The sequence below is a fragment of the Eptesicus fuscus genome, chromosome 21 (genome assembly GCF_027574615.1).
Source record: "Eptesicus fuscus isolate TK198812 chromosome 21, DD_ASM_mEF_20220401, whole genome shotgun sequence".
NCBI classification, from domain to species: Eukaryota; Metazoa; Chordata; class Mammalia; order Chiroptera; family Vespertilionidae; genus Eptesicus; species Eptesicus fuscus.
The window spans coordinates 19958361-19980509 of record NC_072493.1 but is presented as its reverse complement, the minus strand read 5'-3'; the positions used below and the strand labels follow the sequence as shown (position 1 = coordinate 19980509).

Here is a 22149-nt window from a genome sequence, read left to right as displayed (position 1 = left end):
TTTGTTTATTCTGCAGATACTTATTAAGGTCTGTGCTATGCTACATGCTGGAGACACATCAGTCACTAAGAATAGACCCTTCTGTACTGATGGCACCCACAGTCTAGTGGGGGGAGGCAGAGAGTGAACTAATAACTGTACAAATTGTGATATAATCATAAGCGTGGTAAGCACCATGAAAGAAAATTACATAGTGCTAGTGGGATATATAACAGAGTCATCTGATCTTATTTGTGGCATAAGGGTCAGCTTCCTGGAGGAAAAGATAAGTACACTGAGATATGGAGGACTGGGGGGAGTGAAGAGGGGAGGGGAAAGCGCCCCATGCCAAAGGAACAGCTTGTGCAAAGGCCCTGAGGTGGGAAAGAGATTGGTGAGAAGTTAGTGGGGCTGGGACAAAAAAGGCCATTAATGCCCTAACCAGTTTGGCTCAGTGGATAGAGCATCGGCCTGCAGACTGAAAGGTCCCACGTTCGATTCTGGTCAAGGGCATGTACCTTGATTGCGGGCATATCCTAGTAGGAGGTGTGCAGGAGACAGCTGATCAATGTTTCTCTCATCATCGATGTTTCTAACTCTATCCCTCTCTCTTCCTCTCTGTTAAAAATCAATAAATAAAATATATTATAAATATACATATAATATATATATATATATATATTTAAAAAGGTCATTAATGTAGGGAATGTATAGCAGGAATTCCTTTACTACTCCCTTGACCCTCCACCCCAATGCTATACCATCTTCTCTTCTGCACCTGTGATATACATATTATATTTGGCTGTATACAGTAGGAAATCCCAAAACAAGAGGTAAATTTTTTGTTTTCTGACTCATAAAAATAGTCTAGAGGTAATCATAGTCTGTTATGGCAGCTGCAAGAAGCCCTCAGCAATCCAAGAGCCTTCTAGTTCTTACTCTGCTCTTTATCATCCAAAATGGCTGCTAAAGTTCCAGTCATTATATCAGTGAGTTTCAGGCAGCAAGAAAGAAGCAGAAGGGTTCTCGCTTGCTTTACATCTCATTGACCAGAATTTATTCACAGAACCTCATCTAGCTGCAAGGGAGGCTGGGAAACATAGTTATTATTCTGAGTAGTGAACCTCCCATGTCAAAATTAGAGTTCTGTTTACTAATGAAGAATGGGAGACTGGCCCTTGGGATACAAAATTTCAGAGGTGCTTCAGACCATCTCACAGTACTGACTTCAGCCCTCTCCTTCCTGCAGACCCTACTGAAGGTAGTGTATGTAGAGAATGACATTCAGCACCTTCAGGACATGTCACACTTCCCAGACCGGGGTAGTGAGAATGGGACACCTATGGACGTGAAAGCCGGGGTACGAGTCATGCAAGTCAGTCCTGATGGCCAACACTTGGCTTCAGGTGACCGAAGTGGAAATCTGAGGCAAGTGGGCCCTTGTGGGTGTCCAGTGTACACTTCCCAGTTCAGGCTCAGGTACTCGGGGTGGTGGGAGGAACCCTGACCTTTGCACCTTCAGCTACTCATTGGGAATGAGGGGCTTTGAGTAGCCATTCTGTTACCAGCCACCCCTTGGAACTTATGCAAAGAAGTGTCTTCCAAAAGGACTGAGATTAAAGTAACTACTGGGACCGCACTGCAGAGGTTTTTCAAGATGGTACTGGCTCAACAGGTGCTGATGGCTTATGAGCCCTGTTAAAGGGACCAGGTTTAAATTGATGAATGACAGCTGTGACCATATGGGTACTGGGACTGTCGAGGGATGGAAGGGACCAGGGGAACTGGAGACATGTCCTCTAAGCTGTCGTGTTTTCATTGTCCAATAAGAACAGAAAGTGCAGGATTTTTTCTGTGAAAATTATATTATTTCTTTAAATGCTGGCAACTGTTTTGATATCAATCACCACATGAGGCAAACGGAATATATCAGTAGGCTTCTGTCTGCCATGAATGACAAAAATAGTAACAAGAGCTACGTGGGCATAGCACTCTTCCCCCGGGCTGGCCACTGGCCTGTTACTGTGTGTAACGACCAATTTAGTATTCTCATTGACCCTCGATGTAAGTGCTGCTATCAACACCATTTTCAGATAGGTTTACTGAGTTAAGAGAGGCCAAGTGGCTAGGCTAAGATTACATAGGTAGAGAGAGAGAAATTGGGATGATTGTCTCTTATTTCAACTCTGGATGACCTCTTGATTGTTTTATTTCACTTGGAGAGAATGAAGAAAGTCTAGATTTAAGACTCTTTAAGGATGACAGATTGGAATCAAATGTTCCCCCTATAGGTTCTAGCCTTGAATATGACCTCTGACCCCTGCTCCCCCTTTCCGCTGGGGTCACCTCTGATACAGCTCTGCCCTAACCCTTGTTTTCCTCAGAGGACTGTCCTAGATCTGGCCCATGGAACCACAAAGGGCTGGGTGCTCACTGTGATACTCCCACATTTGACACTGCTTCCTTTAAAATGGCATGTTTCTAGGTGATAACAGTGGTTGGGCATCTCTAAACTAGTTCTCCATGTCACCTGCCTGGCAATGGCAGAGTGTGTGGGGTGGGAGCAGAGGTGGGAGGGCCCTCCAAGAAGGGTATAGCAGTCAGTGCATGTCTCCCAGGATCCATGAGCTGCATTTCATGGATGAGCTGGTCAAGATGGAAGCCCATGATGCTGAGGTGCTATGCCTGGAATACTCCAAGCCTGAGACTGGTGAGCCCATGGCAGGGTGGCAGGGGGAAGGCAGGGGAGTGGCCCCCCTGGCAGAACCACATAGAGGGGTAGTTGATATCTGGTAGGACTCTGAATGACAGCTGGAAGTCCTGTGTTTAATAAGGGCCCCTGTCCTAGGCCCTGGGACCAAGAAGACTAGGACTCCAGAAAGCAAGACACTGGCAGGCAGGATTGGACTTGACTAGCTTACCCTGGTGCCCAGTGCCCCGATCAGTACTCAGGCTGAAGAGGTGAATGCCGAATGTATTAATAAGTTCATCCTCTGATAATGAAGATAGATTGATAGTTAAACATGCTATTTTGAAAAAGTTTAATGCCTACAGAAAAATTACAAGAATATTATAATGAATACCCACATGCTCTTTACTCAGATTCTCCACGTTTTTTTTTTTTTACATTCTGTTGACCCTGTGACTGTATAATGACTTTATCTGCTTCCCCTTTCTCCATTTCTCTCTGTGTTTGTGTGTATATATACACACATGTAATAAAATAATAGCATATACATTCTCTTTTTTTTCTTTTATTAAACTATTTGAGTAAATTGTAGGTATGTTGCCCATTCACCTTTAAATGCTTCTGTGAGCATTTCCTAGGAATGAGGACATCCATTTATATGACCACAGGGCTTATCAAATGTGGGAGTTTCATTTTGATGCTGTATTGTCATCTGTCTTATGGTCCTTATTCACATTTTGCCAGGTGTCCCAATATTGTTGTTTTAGCACCTTTGTTTTTCCAGTCCAGGTTCACATGAGAGAAAAAGGGAGGGAGGGTGGGAGGAGAGAGAGAGAGAGAAAAGAGAGAGAGGAGAGAGAAACGTTGATATAAGAGAGACACATTGATTGGTTGCCGGGATTGAACCTGCAATCGAGGTGTGTGCCCTTGACCGGGAATTGATCCCGCGACCCTTCGGTGTGTGGGCCAGCACTCTAGCCACTGAGAAACACAGCCAGGGCTAGACCAGTCATTTTGTAGAGTTTCCTTCAATTTGGGTTTGTCTGTTTTCCTCATAATTTGATTTTGATGATACATTCTTGGTAGGAATGTAACTTAGGCAGAGGTATATCCTCATATGTTAATGATTTTCCCATGCTCTTCTTTCCTTCTTCCTTCCCTGGCACCCTCTATCCCACTAAACTTTCTCTGAATCTCTCTCTATTCAGTTTACCTTTCCTGAGTTCCCTTCCACCTCTAGTCATATGTTACACCTCAGATGTACCAGGTGACCAGTGCAGGCACTGTCTAAAGGGGCCAGGAGGGCCTAGCCGGTGTGGCTCAGTGGTTGAGCGTCGACCTATGAACCAAGAGGTCATGGTTCGATTTCCAGTCAGGGCACATGCCTGAGTTGCGGGCTCAATCCACAGTGTGGGGCATGCAGGAGGCAGCTGATCAATGACTCTCTCATCATTGATGTTTCTATTTCTCTCTCTGTCTCCCTTCCTCTCTGAAATCAATAAAAAACTGTATTTAAAAATAAATAAATAAGTAAAGGGGCCAGCAGGGAAGGCCTAATGATAGAAGGAAGTGTGGCAGTGGATAGGTAGTCAATAGGGCCTGGACAAGGCCCATGCAGTCAGAGCTCAGAGAGTGAAGGGGAAGTGTTTTGGGGAAGCTGAGAAGTTAATAGGGCTTCACCTGGCATGCCAAGGAGTGGAGGGAGTGCTGGGCTCTTCTAGAATGTCTGCTGTGGCACAAGTGAAGGAGCATCCATGTTTACATGAAGATTAATCCTCCCTGGATTAATGCCTGGATTAATGGGATGTGAAATGCCAGGATTTGGGGGGACCGGGGAAAGATTGCATGGAGCTGAGGGAGTGTTCCCTTTCTGGGTTTGGAGCAAGTTAGCAGCAATTATGGAACCAAAGACCTGGAAAGTTCGGCCGTGCTGCTCTCTAGGAGGCCAAGGCATTAAGTATCTCCGGGGAACCCAGGGCCACCCTCTCCACTCACAGGGCTGACCTTGCTTGCCTCGGCCAGTCGGGACCGACTGATCCACGTGCTGAACGTGGAGAAGAACTACAAGCTGGAGCAGACCCTGGATGACCACTCCTCCTCCATCACGGCCATCAAATTTGCAGGTGAGTCCCTTCCCTCCCACTTCCACCACCTCATTTAATGGGTTCCTTTGGCTGCAAGTAACAGCAAAAACTCTCTTCAGCTTAGACCTCAAAAAAGGGAGAAACAAGCTCTAGATTCAGGCACACGTGGATCCAAAGGTTGAATTTTAAAAAATTAAATTATTAGGACTCTCTTCCTCTGATAGCTATGCCTTTCTCTGGAGGGCAGGATCTTGGTTGTCACTGGGCCACTGGAGAGAGATCTCCCACCTTCCTATCCATTTTGGCAGAAATTGGAACTGACTTCCCTTTTGCTGGTTTGAGGCACCTGCCCTTTATAGAACAGCTATTGGTGCCAGGGCTTTAGAGGTTTCTCTTTGGCCAGGTCGCGCTCGTGTGCCCAGCCTCCGCCTGCCTCCGCTCCTGATCCTGGAGGACTGGTATTAGATGAGTGCTGGTCCCCAAAGAGAAATCAGGGTGCCAGTCCTCTGAGAGGACAGGATGAGCACTGGTGACATTGACTGGAAAAGAAGTAACAGTGACAATTGCTGGAGGCTAATTCTTTGCTGGGGATTATCCTTGTGCCATCCAGTAGTATCCCCTGCCTTAACCCATTTTACAGCCAGAGGCACACAGCTAGTAGGTGCAGGCCTAGGATCTTGCCTATGGCTACCCTTTTCCAAAGCCCATGCTCAATCAGGAAATCAAAGGGATTCTTCCAACACTGAAAAGATTCAGTATAGAGATCCCTGTCCCTCAGGAGTTCCAAGGGGAGGGGAGGCAGGCCCTGTGGGGTGTAAGTGATCAGAACCTAAGAACATGTTCAAAGCTCTATTTAAGAAGTATGTATTCATGGGAGAATGCATTCATCTAGTCTAGTTCTTGACTATGAAATATTATTTACAATATAATTTTGTGACTGAGAATGTATTAATGTCCCTTGGTCCTGTCCACTTCTTGCCCTACCTCTCTCTAGCAAAGGCGATAGGATGCTGAACAAAAACAAGTTAACTATGTTTTATGTGTCTTGATGAAGACCTCACTAAAACTTCTCAGACATCTTTCTCAGACACCCTGCTCTTTCCATTGACTAGAAGTAGTTAAAATAAATCAGCAAATCTGGCAGTTTGGCCCCTCGCCTTTTTTAAAAATTAATTTATTGCCAAAACCTGTTTGGCTCAGTGGATAGAGCGTCGGCCTGCGGACTGAAAGATCTCAGGTTCGATTCCGGTCAAGGGCATGTACCTTGGTTGCGGGCACATCCCCAGTGGGGGGTGTGCAGGAGGCAGCTGATCGATGTTTCTCTCTCTCATCGATGTTTCTAGCTTTCTATCCCTCTCCCTTCCTCTCTGTAAAAAATCAATAAAATATATTTTTTAAAAAATTAATTTATTGATTGATTTGAGAGAGAGAAGAGAGAGGGAGGGAGGGAGGGAAAAAGAGAGGGAGGAAGAGAAAGAGAGAAATATATATAGAGAGAGATCGGCTGTCTCACTTACCTATACATTCATTGGTTCATTCCTGTATGTGCCCTGACGGGGATCAAACCCACAACCCCGTTAGATGACTCTCTAACAACTGAGCTACCCAGCCAGGGCACTGACCTCACCTTTAATGAATGGGCTAGATCCAAGAAAGATGATAATTGGGCCAGGAGTTGGTCCTTTAGGCCACCTTCTGAAAGATGGGCCTTCATTAGAGCCCCAGCCAGTCTGAGAGGATGAAGCTCCTAAATCCAGCTCCTAAGTGCCCCAGGCTGGCTCACTGGTTATGCCCACAACATTGACGATAGTCAGTATAAACTGGGCACCAGTCAGTCCGAACCTGTGTGAAACTACCCTGCTAAAGAAGGACTCAGTCTTCTAACTCTTTCCTGTGAAGCGTGTCCATACAAGTAGAAGACAGTACATATAGTTTACAGAATATAAAATGTGCCACATGACATTTCGATCAATATCAGTCTGCCTATATGAAGGTGGTTCCATAACATAATGAACTGAAAAATTCCTATAGCCTAGTGACATCGTAGCCATTGTAATATCACAATGCAACACAGATCATAGTACTCACGTGTTTGTGGTGATGCTGATGTAAACAAATCTTAGCTGCCCTTCATATAAAAGTATAGCACATACAATTACATGTAGTACATAATAATACTAATACTAATAATAATAATAAACACCTAAGTTACTGGTTTGTGTATTTACTATACTTTAAGTTATTTTAGCATGTACTCTATACTTACAAAACAAAGTTTGCTATAAAACAGTATGCCATGTTACACTGGCAGCAGCCTTATACATCTTGTCTGAGTCTCTTGATCTTACCATTTTCTCTAATGCTTGATTTAATTTTGTGTTGTTTTGTGCAGTAACATGCTGTACAGGCTTATAGTCTAGGAGCAATGGGCTATCCCATACAGTCTAGCCATGTAATAGGCTATATCATCTAAGTGCTCTCTGTGATGTTATCACAATGACAGAGTCACCTGACAACACATTTCGCGGAATATATCCCTATCATTAAGTGGCACATCACTGTAATACAGTGAACATCCACATCAAGGTTCATAGTCCGTAGGTATGAACTAGAATACATACATCAATTTTTTGTAGCCAGCGATTGTTCTGATTGTTCTTGGTCCTAGCATTGCTAAATGTTTGGATCTACCATCCCAGGTTAAAAAGCAGAACATTAACAGTAATGTGCAGGCCCTCTCTGGGTCCTTCCCATGTCACACTCCCTCCTACAAATGGCTCGCTCCCTTCTGTGAGCCAGTGACTCCTGCTTGAGTAAGATCTTAACTTGTATGTCAGTCCTGGGCTCTCTCAAATGTCTTGTCATGAAGGAGCAGCATCTGTTGTACCAGGCTTCTAAGTATTTATTTTGTCTTTTCATTTCACCACAACTCTGTGAGGTATTTGTGCTGTTATTCTTATTCTATAAAGAAAGAATAATAGCCCAGGCAGTATGACACAGTGGTTAAGTGTCAACCTATGAACCAGGAGGTCATGGTTCAATTCCCAGATGGGTTACATGCCCGGGTTGCAGGCTTGATCCCCAGTAGGAGGCGTGCAGGAGCAGCTGATCAGTGATTCTCTCTCATCATGTTTCTATTTTTCCCTTCTCTGAAATCAATAAAAATAAATATTTTTTAATAGAGGAAGAACAATGATAAAAGTGCAGCTACTGTTCCAAAGGTTTCACACAATTTCTTAGGGCAGGGGCCATTATAGGCCCATTATACAGATAGGAAGCTGAGGTTTGGAGAGGAAGCAGGGTTCAGAGCACAGCATTTAATCAGAGAATGCCAGGCTTCAGTCCTGGTCCTGTCCTGCCTCTCTGTGCACCCTGGGACAAGGACTATGTGACTCAGATCCTGGGTCCCATTTGTATATGAGTGGCTAGTGAGCAGTCAGGAAGAGGGAAGCCAACGTGGCATGGGGCCTGGCCTGAAGTATGTGGGGATGTTCTGATAGTTCTTGATGGCATGAGCCTCCCCGTAGTCTACCTGTCTTAGACATGGTGCCCCTTCTGTGTCCCTGGCTTTTGTTTCCCTAGGTGTCCTTGTTCAACAGGGGCCTCCCTTGCAACTGCTCCATCTGTACCCCCTCACACACACCGCTCACATCTTATAGACTCCTGTCTGCACCTAGCACCCACCTCACCGCTGGAAAGCCCTCCCTAACTCCTAGCAGAATTCTCTTGCAATGGATTTCTGTAGCTAGGGTCCTAGCCCCAGTTAGGCCCCGTGATGACCTAATACACCACCTCCTCCTCTTCCAGGCAACAGAGACATCCAAATGATCAGCTGTGGGGCCGACAAGAGCATCTACTTTCGCAGTGCCCAGCGGGTAGAGTGAGGTGGCCTTCTTGGGGGCTGGGGTTTGGGGGCTTGTCAGAGTTGTCCGTTGAAGGCCCTGCCTGCCCTGCCAGGGCTCCGATGGGCTCCACTTTGTCCGTACCCACCATGTGGCAGAGAAGACCACCTTGTATGACATGGATATTGACATCACCCAGAAGTACGTGGCCGTGGCCTGCCAGGACCGCAATGTGAGGTAAGGAACTGCCCTGGGCTCTTCCTCAGCCTGGCCTTGGCTGCTTGGTAAGTGGGGCCTGTATGGGACCTAGTTAAGTCTGTTTTCTCCTGAGCTATCTGCTCTCCTTCACCTGCTCATCTGGTCCCTGAGAAGCTGAGTGGGTAGAGGGAGCCAGCAGGTGTTTCTTAGGAGCCGGGTTCACCTAGGCATAGCCTCCAGATTAGCAGAGGGTTCCTTCAGGCTCTCCAGAAGCCTATGTGGGGTGACTGAGAGGTGCTGATATGGCTCATAAACTTATTCTTTCACCTATATTCCCTGAGCACTTGTCTGGGATAGACAGTAGCAGCAGAGAGCAGGGAAGCTCCAGGCTCTGCCTTTACAAAGCTCACAGTCCTGTGGAGGAGAAGTGGACACTTCACCAGGCAGCGACAGCATGGAGTGGTCAGGGCTGGGATAGGGGAAATCAAGGGGTTGGGCTCTGGAGAGATCCCTGAACCCACCTGGGAGTCAAGCAGGGCCTGATGGAAGGAATGTCTGAACTGAGACTGAAGGACCTAGAGGACTGAGCCAAGGAGGGGAGAAGAGAGTGTGCAGAGGGCATAGCGTGCACAAAGAGGTTCTCACCTTCATTTGCTCATTCAAATTGAGTGCTAGGCACTCAAGCTTGCTCTCTGGCAGGGAGACAGGCATTAACTCAACAGACACCCTAATAAGTAATTTCCATGACTTTAGCCTGAGATGGAATTTCAGTCCAGGCATTGAATGGGGGATGAGCAGTGGCAGTGGGCTTCCAGAGAAAGGAGGGGGCGGGTGGGCAGGTCCATGTTGGCCATATTCTGCAACCACCTCCCCAGAGTCTACAACACCATGAATGGAAAGCAGAAGAAATGCTACAAGGGCTCCCAGGGTGATGAAGGGTCTCTGCTGAAGGTGAGGAGCCACAACCCCCAGGGTGAAAACTATAACGGACCTCACACACAAGGTTCCCCTTTGTATCTGCTATTCTGGTCAAAGGATCACTTGCTGGCCAACTACCCGCTCTGGTCTGGCTGAGAGCCAAGGGGTAGCCCACACTGCTTCACCTTTGTTTACTGAGCCCTTTCCCAAGTGGAGCCATTTTAAGTGGTTTCCGTTTTGAGGGCAACAGAATGTGGTGGGAAGATTTAGAGACCTGGGCTCTCTTGCCAGGCTTATCCCCTGCCTGTGTTACCAGGCCAAGGCAAGGACCTTCTCAGAGCCTCTGAACTGGGTAAGAGTTCAGGCTGATTGTAACCTTGGGCAAGTGTTATCTTTCCAGTCTGGCTCATCATCTGTAAAATACAGATACAGAGAGCTTCTGTCACAGGGTTGTTCTGTGGAGGAAATAATTCACACTGGTATAGTGCTAAGCACAGGGCCTGGCTGCCATCAGTACCATTGTTGTGGTTGTTGATTTCTTTACCTGTGAAATGGGAACAGGAGTTCTTACCGAACCAGGGTGTGTGTCGTGAGGGCTATCTGGGGTGAGTCCAAGTGCCAAGTGTTCAGCACGAGGGTGGTCCTCAATCAGTGGGGGCTTGGGGGGGGGTGAGAAGCAGGCAGCATGAAGCATCACTTGCATCCTCTTGGCAGGTCCACGTGGACCCCTCTGGCACCTTCCTGGCCACAAGCTGCTCTGACAAAAGCATCTCGGTGATAGACTTTTACTCGGGCGAGTGCATTGCCAAGATGTTTGGCCATTCTGGTGGGTGTGCCTCCCTACTTGGGACATCTCCCCACCTGCCCCCACATAGCCTTCTGACTCAGAAGGTCAATGCAGCTTCTCTGCTCTGTTTCTAGAAATTGTCACCGGCATGAAGTTCACCTATGACTGTCGTCACTTGATTACAGTATCTGGAGACAGGTGGGAAAGGCCTCGAGGCTGCCCTGGCTGGCCTCCCCTTAGGAACAGGTGGGACCTACACTGCGGGGAGAGCAGGGGCTCAGAGACTGGGAACACCAGGCTCACAACCTGCCTGTGCAGAGAGCTCTTCGGAGAATTCCAGCTTTCTCTCTCCTTGATCAGCGTGCACCTTGGTGTCACACCCAGTCCTGAGTTCAAATCCCATATCTGCTACTTATTTACTTGTGACCTTGAGCAGGTCATTTCCCTCTCTCAGCCTCAGTTTGCTCCTTTGTAAGAGAGCTGATACCATCTACCTTGAAAATTATATGGTGAAAATCAAATGCGATGATCATATATGTCATTCTGATATATTTCCTTATGTAAATGATATATATACTAATTTATAGTAAATATAATAAATAATAATGAACTTCTTATCACAATGTTGTTACTCAAGGAAGTCCCTTTTGTCACTCCCTTCAATTTGCTACAATGCTTTCTCACAGCCCCCTTCGTTGGTCTGGAAGACTTCAGAACAGGCCCTGGTTAGCTGTCCTGGAGCCTACCCAGGGTGTGGACCTGACATGGTCTGCAGCCCCTGCACTAAGCTGATGCGCTGTGTTTTCTGGGAGGTGCCAGGAAATGCGGTCTTGGCTGTGATGACTCAGGTGGCTTCAGAGTTAGATTGCATCCATAGTCATTGTTCCTCCCCCTCCACATCTCTCTTTGGCCTCTACAGCTGTGTGTTCATCTGGCACCTGGGCCCAGAGATTACCAATTGCATGAAGCAGCACTTGCTGGAAATTGACCATCTGGAGCAGCAGAATACAAAGGATGGGAAATGGAGAAGCCACCCCAGGTCCTGGCAGCCACCTGTACATACCCCATCTGTCCGCCCTCAGAGGAATATGTTCCTGCCCTGGGCCCCACGATGACGATGCTGAGGACACAGCCACAGCCAAGGCAGCCCTGGGCCCTGCCTTCTGTGCTCTCGCAGTCTAGGGTGGAAGATGGGCTTTGAACACAGAGTTGTGATAACACATATGAGAAGGGTTTGGAGGGGAAAAGCAAAGTACCTGGAGAGCCTGAGAGCACTCTGATGGGGAAGCCCCAGGAGTAGGGAGGAAGGTCAGGAAGGGGTCCAGTGGTGTTGAGATATCTTCTATTTGAAGTTTTTATGCTGAAAGACCACTTTCATTTGGAGTGAATTCATGCTCTAGTTTTTTATTTAGGATTTTGGGTTGGAGGTCTCAGTTTTATTGTGAGATTGTGGGATTTTTTTCCTCCTGCTCCTGGAGCTGTCCCCATCTCTCTGTCTTGAGGCTTTGTCATTGCCTCCCTGTGGGGACCAGCCCTTGATATGTGCTGCCTATCCTGCAGTGGTTTGGGAGGCATGTAGATATAGGCACCTAGGGAGAGAGCAGCTACCTTTGGCTCCTGGTTTTGAGTCTCACACCCTACTCTGGGGCTGGAGCAGGTCCTGGCACCAGTGCCCACCTCGTGTCAAGCATGTTTTAGTCTCCTGTACTCCAAAGGAGCTAAAAATCTCATTGCCATCCCCTACTTCCCAAAACAGAACCCACAGCTCAATCCTTGAGCCCCACTATCTGCTTTGCTTTTCAAAGGTCCCATTGCTGTGGGTGGCCCTTGGAGCGTTTGTCTTATTTTTTGAACCCAGACTTTCTCATATCTCATTTATTATGGTGATATGTTTCTAGCAGAGAAGTGAGACCTCCCAGCACCATCTTGAAGTTAGTAATATGTTCATTTGGAACCTAGCACAGGGCCCTGGCCCTAGGCAGGTCCCTCTAGCACCCTGCTTATCTATTTCTCTCCTTGACTTCCTCACTCCTGGTTCCAGGCAGGAGACATATGCGTCCATGCCCAGCGAGATTTGCTCTCTAAGATCTGGAGAGCAGACGGAGGATGAGCTGGAGGGAGAGTGTGAACCTGAAGAATTACTGAAGACACCATCCAAAGAGAGCTTGGATCCAGGTTGGGAAAGGGGCCCATCCAAAGGAGCCCTCTTTTGACCTCTGTCAGTGTAGGGGTCATTGCTAGGTTTCACCCACAGCTTTGCTTTCATGCCTGGCACATATTAAAGTTCAATAATCATATTTCAGTCGGGACTCTCTCAGTGTAATAGCACCAGACTCTCATTGGCTTAAGCTGGAAAAAGAATTTATTGATTCATGTACCTGAAAATGTAAGAGGATTGGCTTCGGCATAGCTGGATCCAAGTAGTCAGGTGATGTTGAAGGAATGTATTTTTCTCTGTCTCTTGGATCTACTTTTCTCCATATTGGCTTTGCCATCAGGTAGACTCTTCCTTTCCTGGGAGGAGTGTAAAGATGATGTCCCAGAAGAAGCAGTGCACGTTAACCAGAAGACAGAACAGATTTTGTAGTTCAAGCAAAAGGGAGAGCAGTAGCTTAAAGTCTTTACAAAAGGCCAGGCCCTCTAAATTTCTGCTCCTCTGCATATTGCCTTGACGTAGGCCTCATGGTTGTAAGATGGTTGCTTAAGTTCCAGGCATCAGAAGCATGTTTGAATAGGACATTTCCTCCCAGAATCTTTTAGAAAGGAACCTTTTCCTAGAAGCCCTGACAGACTTCTCTTAGGTCCCTCTGGCATGATTGCTCCAGCTATGAGAGAGGCTGGGAGTAGTGATTAGCACTAGATGCTTTTAATGTGAGTGCTGGGCTCCAGCAACAAGGGGCCAACAGGCACAGGCCAGCTGATGGCTGATTGGCAGGCCACAGCATCATGAGAATTCAGCTTTGGGGGAAATCAGGATAAGTTAATTTTCTTCATCACCCACCCTCACTCCCGATCCAGTGTCCTCTCCAGGTGTGACTCATAGGCCTTTTCATGAACATTAATATCCATATCCAAAGGAAACACATATTTATGTCCACAAATTGTATTATACTACAATATTGTTCTGTATCTTTTTCCTCTCAATATTCTTCTGTATCTTTTTCCATCTACCTGTATGTTAGTGGATACAAAGCAGAGACTTCCCTCATTTAACCAGCACCATAGTAGGGTATTTTAAGTTACTCCCTCTGGATAGGCATTTAGGTTTTTTCTAACTTTATACTGTTGTGAAGGAGACTATGCTGACCACTGCTAGTCCTCCTCAGGCATGTGTGAGAGTGTTTCCCCAGGACAAAGGCTGAGGACTGGCAATGCTAGGCCCGGGGGTAGTATATTTTTTCTCTTAAAAGAGAACAGGGCCCTCCAAATCCACTTACTGCCTCACCCATGCTCCCTCTTCCTTCCCCCATGTTTTTGCCAGCATTTCGTAGTACGAAGCATTTTAATTTTGGTCAAATCTTATGGGTAAAACATTATATCCCATTGTGTAAATGTGCATTTCCCTGACAGTTAGTGAGGTTGAGCATCTTTTGATATGTCTGTGGGTTCTATATTGTCTGCTTGGAGAATTGCCTGTTTATGTATGTTGCCCATTTGGTTGTTGGGTTATTTATTCCCTTTTCATGGATTCTATGTGTCTCTTCAGATCCTCAGTGCCTGCTGACCAATGGCAAGCTGCCACTCTGGGCAAAGCGGCTGGTAAGTCTGCTTGGAGACTGTGGTACCTGGGAACTGGCCAAGTAGGGGTATCCTCCTCCATGTCCTTGTTTATTTTTCCTCTCCATATCTCTCTCCCCTGGAGAATCCCATCACCCTTCTAGTCTCAGCTTAGATAGCCCTTCATTCATGCAACATGTATTTACTGAGCACCTTACCCTCTGCTAGGCATTGTAATGGCCATCAGACACAGCAATGAACAAGGCAGACAAATCTCTGCCTTCACAAGTTCATTTTCTTACATAGGAGATGGACAATATCCACAGTAAACTATTTTTGGAGCTGGTAAGTCTATGAAGGGAAAAAATTTGAGAAAGAAAATAATATTAGGATTGAATGGATGATTGTTATCTTGGAGGAGGAGCAGGCTAGGAGCTGGTGGTATAGAAGCTGGGAGCAGAATCTTAAACCCTAGGTTGGAGGGTTTATTTTAGGAACAATATCAGGCCTCAGATCAAAGCCTTGCAGGGAAATACCTCCTGCAATCCCCTTCCCTGCAGACCAGGTCAGGGCATCTGGCCATGCTCTCTCAGGCCCCCAAGCTTCCCCTTATTAGTGTATATTAGAGGCCCAGCGCATGAAATTCGTGCGTGGGTACGGTTCCTAGGCCTGGCCTGTGATCAGGGCCATCTTCCCCGGCTGCCCGCAGCCGGCCCTGCCCTTCTGCCACCACCCACCACCCAATTCCCCATTTGCCATCAGGTGATCAGAGCCTGCTGGCCAGGGGAAGGGACCAAGAGGTTGGCCATTCCTGCTCACTTGCCGGCCCCACCCCCACCGCGGGTCACCCTCTGTGTGGGGGGTGACCAGCAGGGTGGGGGGCCTTGGCCTGGTGCCTCCCGTGTCTCCCACCAACCACCCCCAGTTCCCTGTTTGCCATTTGGCAATCAGAGCCTGCCAAGATGTGGTCAGTGCGCCTTATAGTGACTGGTCAAGTGGTTGTTCTGCCATTAGGGTCAATTTGCATATTACCCTTTTATTATATAGAATGGAGGCCCGGTGCATGGGTGGGAGCCGGCCAGCCTGCCCTGGTGGGCATAGAGTGGGGATCCCCACTGGGGGGCGGGGCTTGCTGGGGCGAGGGGCCGCAGTTGTTCTGGTCTCCGGTTTTGGTCGCTGGGCTTTTATTATATAGGACTACAATTGGAATTACATGCAACAAATAATCACTGTACATTTGCTTTGTGCAAGCTTTGTTCTAAGTCTTTTACATGCATTACCTCATTTAATTCTCATTGAGAAAGGGGCTTTTCATATCCCATTTCACAATAGGAAAATTGAGCCCCAAAGAGGTTAAGTAACTTGTCCAAGGTCACACAGCTAGGAATAGAGGACATGGAATTGATGCTAGGTGGCCTGAGTTCTCAAACACCCACCCTCCACTGTCTCAAGCAACAGTCTTGGTAGCAGGCATCAGTTGGCTGGACCAGGGTAGGAGGGGAAGTAGCTGTATCTTGGATGTGTTTGAATGACAAAGCTGACAGATTTTGCTGAAGAAATACAATGTGGAGCATGAGAGACAGAATAAGAGAGGAATGAAGGAAGACCTTCATTGTTTGGGGCCTGAGCAACTGGAAAGAATAGCTGAGATGGGGAAGGCTTTAGGAAAGCAGGTTTTGAGGGGAAGATCAGTTTTCAATGTGTTTGCTTTGAAATATCCACTTAATATCCATTGGAGCTGTAGGGCAGTTGAATGGATACTTCTGAAGTTTCAGAGCAAGGTTCAGGCTGGAGATAGGTGTCTGGAACTTATTTCTGAGTAGTGTTTAAAACCAAGAGATTCGATGAGGTTTGTGCAGTCCCTGGCCCTTATTGGAGTTCGTGATCATTTAGCTGGCTGCCTGACCATCTCATCATCCTCAGCTTGGAGATGATGATATGGTGGATGGCTCAGCCTTCTACACCAAGCACAGCTACCAGCCACATGGCCGCTGGGCAGAGCGGGCTGACCAGGAGCCCCTCAAGACCATCCTGGATGTCCGTGACCTGGATTGCTGCTTTACCCCCTTGAAGTCCGACAGCCTGGAGGACTCCATTCTGGATATAGTGAAGCCACAGCGCCTGGCAGACCTGCTGAGTGAGGTAAGGACTGCCCAGCTCCACAACTGTCTGCTCAGGACTTGGGGCCTCAGTGCTCTCATTTTGAAAACAGGCCTAACTGTACCACTTCAGGGGCCTGAGAGGATTGCCTGAGGTGGTAGAGGGCAGAAGGGTGAGCCCAGGCCTGGTGCGCAGTGAGACTTCTTAGGGCAGACCAGGAATCTAGGAGGTGGGTCTCTCTGATGATTGAGAGTTTGGGCCCAAGAGCAGGCCTGTGCCTGAGTAGGGGGGGCATTTGAACAAGTGGAGCTCGGCTCTACCTCTTCCCTGCTGTGTGAATTAGAGCAGGGCTTGCATCTCTGGGCTTCAGTTTTCAAAAATATAGATATTTTTTTAAAAAGGTAACTAAAAATATTTCTTAAAATGGTTATTGAAAAATAGCCCTCAGAGGCCTGGCTCGGGTGGTTGGCTCAATTGGTTGGGCATCATCCTGTGCTTGAAACGTTGCCTGTTCGATTCCTGGTCAGGACACACACCTGGATTGTGGGTTTGATCCCCAGTCGCAGAGCATACAGAAGGCATCTGATTGATGTTAATCTCTCACATCAATGTTTCTCTTTCTATCTATCTACCTATCTTTCTCTCCCTCTCTCCCTCTTCCTTCCTCTTTCTAAGCATGTCCTCGGGTGAGAATTTAAAAAAAAAAAATAGCCCTCAGAGGACTTTTATAGGAATCCAGTGCTAAGAACAGAGCCTGGGTCCCCTTAGAGGTGCTGAAGCAATTTTAGCTCTTATTTTATTATTTTCCAAATAAAATTCTTCTTTATACTATTATATGTTTTCTTTTTTATTGTGGCATAATATATACAGGCAGTTATGCACAAATCTTAGGTAAATAGCTTGATGAATTATTACCTGTGTATATACCTATGTATACGCACCACCAAGGTAAATATAGAGCATTTCTACCTCCAGGAAGACCTCTGTGCCCCTCCCAGTCAGTACTTCCACCCAGGGAAACCAGCAGTCTGACCTCTCTCACCATGGACTGGTTTGTCTGTTTTTTGTTTGTTTTGTGTGTTTTTTATATATATTTTTATTGATTTCAGAGAGAAGGGAGAGGAAGAGAGAGATAAAAACATCAATGATGAAAGAGAATTTTAGGTCGGCTGCCTTCTGCATGCCCCCTACTGGGGGTTGAGCCTGCAACCCAGGCATGTGCCCTTGACCGGAATTGAACACAGGACCCTTCAGTCCTCAGGCTCTATTCACTGAGCCAAACAAGCTAGGGCTGGTTTGCCTGTTTTTGAACTTCATATAAATAAACACTTAGAGAGTCAGAGCCATATTTATTCCTTATTTGTAAAGGGGCTTATGATAATGCAGTTGGATACATAGTGAGCTCATGGTGAACAAAAGGCTTGATCCAGGTCCTGGTGCACAGTGAGCATCCAACAGTGCGGGCTGCCATTATCCCCAACTTCTTTACTGTAACACTTAGAAACTTGGAAGGGCCCTGGTTGCCACAGCTGCCTCAGATGGCTGTGCCTCTTCACCCCACAGTCAGAGAGTCCCCAGGAAGATGGCTGTAGGAATCATTCCTTCCTGCCTCCACAGAAGGAGTGCTCTGAAGCCAGAGATGTCATCAGCTCCCTGGAGGTAGAGGTGACCGTCCCAGGGACAGACAGGTGGGTGTCTTTCACACACAAGGGGAGCCTTAGCTGGAGAGAGGAAGCCTCAGCTGATAGGCACATCCTGGAAGAACTGCTCTTGCAGTAGGCTGTGGGAGTGGGGAGGAAGGGGTGTGGCCCAGATGGAGTAGAAGCCCAGCCCTGCAGCATGTTTCCATGGTTCTAGGTGGAGGTGCAAGGCACTCGGGGGGGAAGGGAGCCTTTGGAGGAGAGAGGAGAGGCAAAGTAGTGCTCCCAAGGGGAGCAAGGTACAGATGTTTCGGGGTTCTGGGTAGGGACCAGTTGTTTACTAAATAGTATGTTATCATTCCCTCGCTCCACCCCTATTGGCTGTGCAGCAAGTACGGCTCAGAAGAAGTGGAGAGTGAGCCTGGAGACCAGCAAGGTGACTCCTATCTCAGGGTCTCCTCCATGGGCTCGAAGGATCAGAGCAAACTTGAGGGTGAGTCGGGACCTGGCAAGGACCCTGCTGTAGTCTGTTCATCTAGGCCTCTTTCTGGGCACTGATGATGACCTTAGCCTAGTCTTCCTGAAATTCAAGAGTCTATCGTAGAAGACAGACATGGTCCTTGATGTTACCAGAGGATTCTGGAGCCAAACTGCCTACTGACGGCAGCCCAGCTCTGCCACCTCCTCCAAGTGTAACCTTGTTGGTCCATAAAAATAGGGGGCGAGTATTATCATCCCCATTCTCCAGGTGGAGAAACTAAAATCTAGAGAAACTGAACCACTTACCTGACTCACCCAAAAAGGGCCTGGCTTTGGGCTCCTGACTCTCCCATTTCCCCCCGCTGCTTCTTTAGATTCAGGGGATTCAGAAGCCTCCTTGGAGTGTACCTTCACCACCATCCATTCCTCCCCTCTACAACTGGACTCAGACCCTCGGTTTGACGTGACAGTGACCCCTATACCAGGTAAATGGGCCAGACATGAGGAAGGGCAGTGCATGGATCTTGCTCAGGGGGTGGTCATGATACATAAACTCTGGCCCCACATCAGCCCTACACTTGGTGCCCACTGAGCCTCACCTAGAAGACAGAGCCATCAGTCTTTCCTTCTCAGCTTGGTGGCATGAGGGTATGTGCTGGGCAAGTCCAGCTTTCTCCATTGTTAAGTGTCTGTCAGGGTGTCTGCCATGACTAAGTGTTGAAGGTTCTCTCCTGCTTGCTCCATGTGCCTCTCACAGAATGCCCAGGAACTGCAGAAGAGTTGTCTCGGCCTGAGCTGACAGGCATATCCAATGGCTCCCTGCCCCAGACCCCTGAGCAAGAGAGGTTTCTCCGCCACCACTTTGAGACGCTTACTGACACCCACCCTGAGGGTAGGGCCCTGCTCCTCTCAGCCCTGCCTAGGCACTGTGTGGGCATCTCTGGGTGAGGGCTTTCCCTAGCAGGGGAAGATGAGAATAGTGGGAGGGCACATGTTTTATCTTAAGCACTGAGCTGCAGTTTCTTCTTCCTGCTCCAGTTGCTCTGTGTGGTCTATTGACGGGGGTTTTGGAGGATTTGCCTGGTGCTTGGTGGGTCTGCCTGGACCTAGGACTAGTTGGCTATAGGGGTTCTGAGGTCTCCCTTGGCATCTTCCCCCAGAGCTCTTTCACAGATCCCTAAGAGATGCGACGGCCTCTTCGGATGAGGACTTTTTTAATCCCCGGCTGAGCATCTCAGCCCAGTTCCTCTCACGTCTCCAGAAGACACCCAGGTAGGAGCTGGTGAACTGCTGAACGTTCCAGCTTTCTGTATTCCAGGATGGGGCTATGTCCTCGGGAGCATCCCAGGCAGGCACAACTGCCTGGTTTCCTCCCCACAGGCTCAACCACACCTTCCCTTCCCCGCTGCCCCTGCACCTTGTGAAGTCCCCGGAGGTCAAACTCCTAGACCTCCAGGGGAACCAGGCCAGAGCAGAACCAGGTACTGGCTACACCTTCTCAGGGAGGACCAACGTGAGTACTTGGGCCACCTCCTCAGGACATAGGGCTGGGAGCCGGGAAGCCTTGTCCTCACCTCATGGCTATGCTTGCAGGTCCTCTCTGGGAGGAAAGCTAAGGAGTCCCTTGACAACCTGGAGGCCTGGTGCCCACTGAGTGAGTGTCACCATTCCTACAAATGGCCCTGGATGCCCAGCTGAACCATGGGTGGGATGGGGAGAGTCCACTCAGACCCTGCAGCTTCCTGGGGTGGGGCCCTGTCTATCAGTTTTTTTGGCTTGGATGTAAGAGTGAACTGGCTGCTTCCTTTACAGCCCCCTGCCTCACAGGCCCAGCTTCCTGTGTCCCCTCCTCCTCAGCGCTGCCCACAGACAGGAAGCCTCTGGCACCCACAACCCTACCCACTCCAGGCCTCCACACCCCCTCTACCTGTTCCTATATAGAGGCTACTGCCAGTTCCTGTGTCAAGATGTCACCCAGCATTTCCCTTGAGGACAGTGAGGACCCTGTCTTGGTTGACAAAGAGGGAGGGAGACCCCTCTGCAGGCCCTCATCTCTGGGGAAGCTGGCCTCCCTGGACCAGGAGCTTCAGGCCATCACCACCACGGCAGCAACCAGTTCTGACAGTGAGGGCCAAGAGCCTGTCCTGCCCTCCCAGGGCAGCCATGAAGCCCGGGCCAGCTTCAAGCAGACCTTGTCAAGTGTCTGTGACAGACTCTTACTGCCCTCACCCCCACTGGAGCCACCCACTACTTGTGTCTGGTCCCAGGAACCTGTGGCCACCCAGTCCGATGTCACAGTCACAACAGCTAGCTTCCCAGCTTCCAGCCCCGTAGATAGGAGCTCCTTGAGGCTCCACAACTCCACCTTTATCCCAAGGCTTCTGGCCCCTGAACCCCTCAACACCCCTGCCCACCCCAACAGCCCCCCACTTCCAGAGGCCATGCCTGGCAGCATCACCTCCCTCCTGGAGTTCACCCCTGGTGAGTATCACCCTTGGGATAAGGGGTTGTCTCCCAAGCTCATCTCATTTAACAGCTCCAAAGGTAGGCACTTGACCTGGTCACAGGGGCTATGCCATTCATTTATTCTTTACTGGACTATTTAGTGAGCACTTTGTATGTGTTGGGCTTTTTGTTCTAGGCCCTGAGGACATGGATGGGATGAGGTGGTAAACAAGACTACAAAGAATTGACACCTTAATTGGGGAAGATGCCCAAATTAAATCTATGAGGAAAGTGTTAAGTGTATCACAAAGTGATGTGCTAAGGAGGGAAATAAAGAGAAAGGGTTTAGGGAGTGAGAAGTGGGGGCAGTTGTTACAGTTTTAAAAACATAAATAGCCGAAACCGGTTTGGCTCAGTGGATAGAGCGTCGGCCTGCGGACTCAAGGGTCCCAGGTTCGATTCCGGTCAAGGGCATGTACCTTGGTTGCGGGCACATCCCCAGTAGGGGGTGTGCAAGAGGCAGCTGATGGATGTTTCTCTCTCATCGATGTTTCTAACTCTCTATCCCTCTCTCTTCCTCTCTGTAAAAAATCAATAAAACATATATTTTTTTAAAAACCATATATATATTTTTTAATTGATTTTAAAGAGAGAGGGGGAGAGAGATAGAAACATCAATGATGAGAGAGAATCATTGACCAGCTGATTCCTGTACGCTCCCCACTGGGATCTAGCTCGCAACCCAGGCATGTGCCCTGACCGGGACTCCTGGTTCATAGGTCGACTCTCTACCACTGAGCCACATCTGCCAGGCTGTTGTTATAGTTTTAAACAGAATGATGGAAAAAGGCTTCAGAGAGAAGGTGGCATTTGAAACCTGCAGGAGGGGAGGGAAGGGAGCCTTAGGGACCGGGGGAAGTACATATTGCAGGCGGCGGGCCAATAATAGGGATCAGTCCAGTCACCATGGCCTCTCTTAGAACAGCTGTAAAGTTAGAGGTGTCTTTTTCATTCCCTCCCCTCTCTCCCCAGATGCACTCGGTGTACTCAGGGACAGCCCTGGACACTGGGGGGAGCCTGGAGTGCCAGCCAGAGCCCTGTCCCCAGCTTCCCTTGAGGTGAGCAGTGTGGGGAACGTTGTGCACAAACTACAGACTGCCTTCCAAGAAGCCCTGGACCTTTATCACCGGGTGAGCCAAGCCCAGAGTCGGGAAAGGGCTGAGGGGATGCCTGGGGCTGCCTGGCCTGGGTGTTCCTAACAAGGTTGACA

General features: G+C 48.3%; 1 protein-coding gene across 3 annotated transcripts in view; it reads left to right on the top strand.

Moving 5' to 3' along the window:
* Positions 1-22149, top strand: part of WDR62 (WD repeat domain 62) — a 40348-nt gene that overhangs the window by 17853 nt on the left and 346 nt on the right. For 2 of the 3 annotated variants that reach the window (XM_008140107.3, XM_054711217.1), the window contains 21 exons: positions 1229-1407; positions 2598-2689; positions 4666-4791; positions 8560-8627; positions 8710-8831; positions 9668-9743; positions 10425-10536; positions 10632-10695; positions 11417-11536; positions 12539-12672; positions 14204-14256; positions 16138-16356; positions 17878-18002; positions 18344-18447; positions 18809-18919; positions 19192-19326; positions 19595-19706; positions 19815-19947; positions 20028-20088; positions 20247-20915; positions 21912-22069. In XM_008140107.3, coding sequence (XP_008138329.2) covers positions 1229-1407; positions 2598-2689; positions 4666-4791; positions 8560-8627; positions 8710-8831; positions 9668-9743; positions 10425-10536; positions 10632-10695; positions 11417-11536; positions 12539-12672; positions 14204-14256; positions 16138-16356; positions 17878-18002; positions 18344-18447; positions 18809-18919; positions 19192-19326; positions 19595-19706; positions 19815-19947; positions 20028-20088; positions 20247-20915; positions 21912-22069 — 2973 coding nt within the window. The remainder of the gene's footprint in view (positions 1-1228; positions 1408-2597; positions 2690-4665; positions 4792-8559; positions 8628-8709; positions 8832-9667; positions 9744-10424; positions 10537-10631; positions 10696-11416; positions 11537-12538; positions 12673-14203; positions 14257-16137; positions 16357-17877; positions 18003-18343; positions 18448-18808; positions 18920-19191; positions 19327-19594; positions 19707-19814; positions 19948-20027; positions 20089-20246; positions 20916-21911; positions 22070-22149) is intronic. The other variant, XM_028143419.2, reaches the window with a different exon arrangement.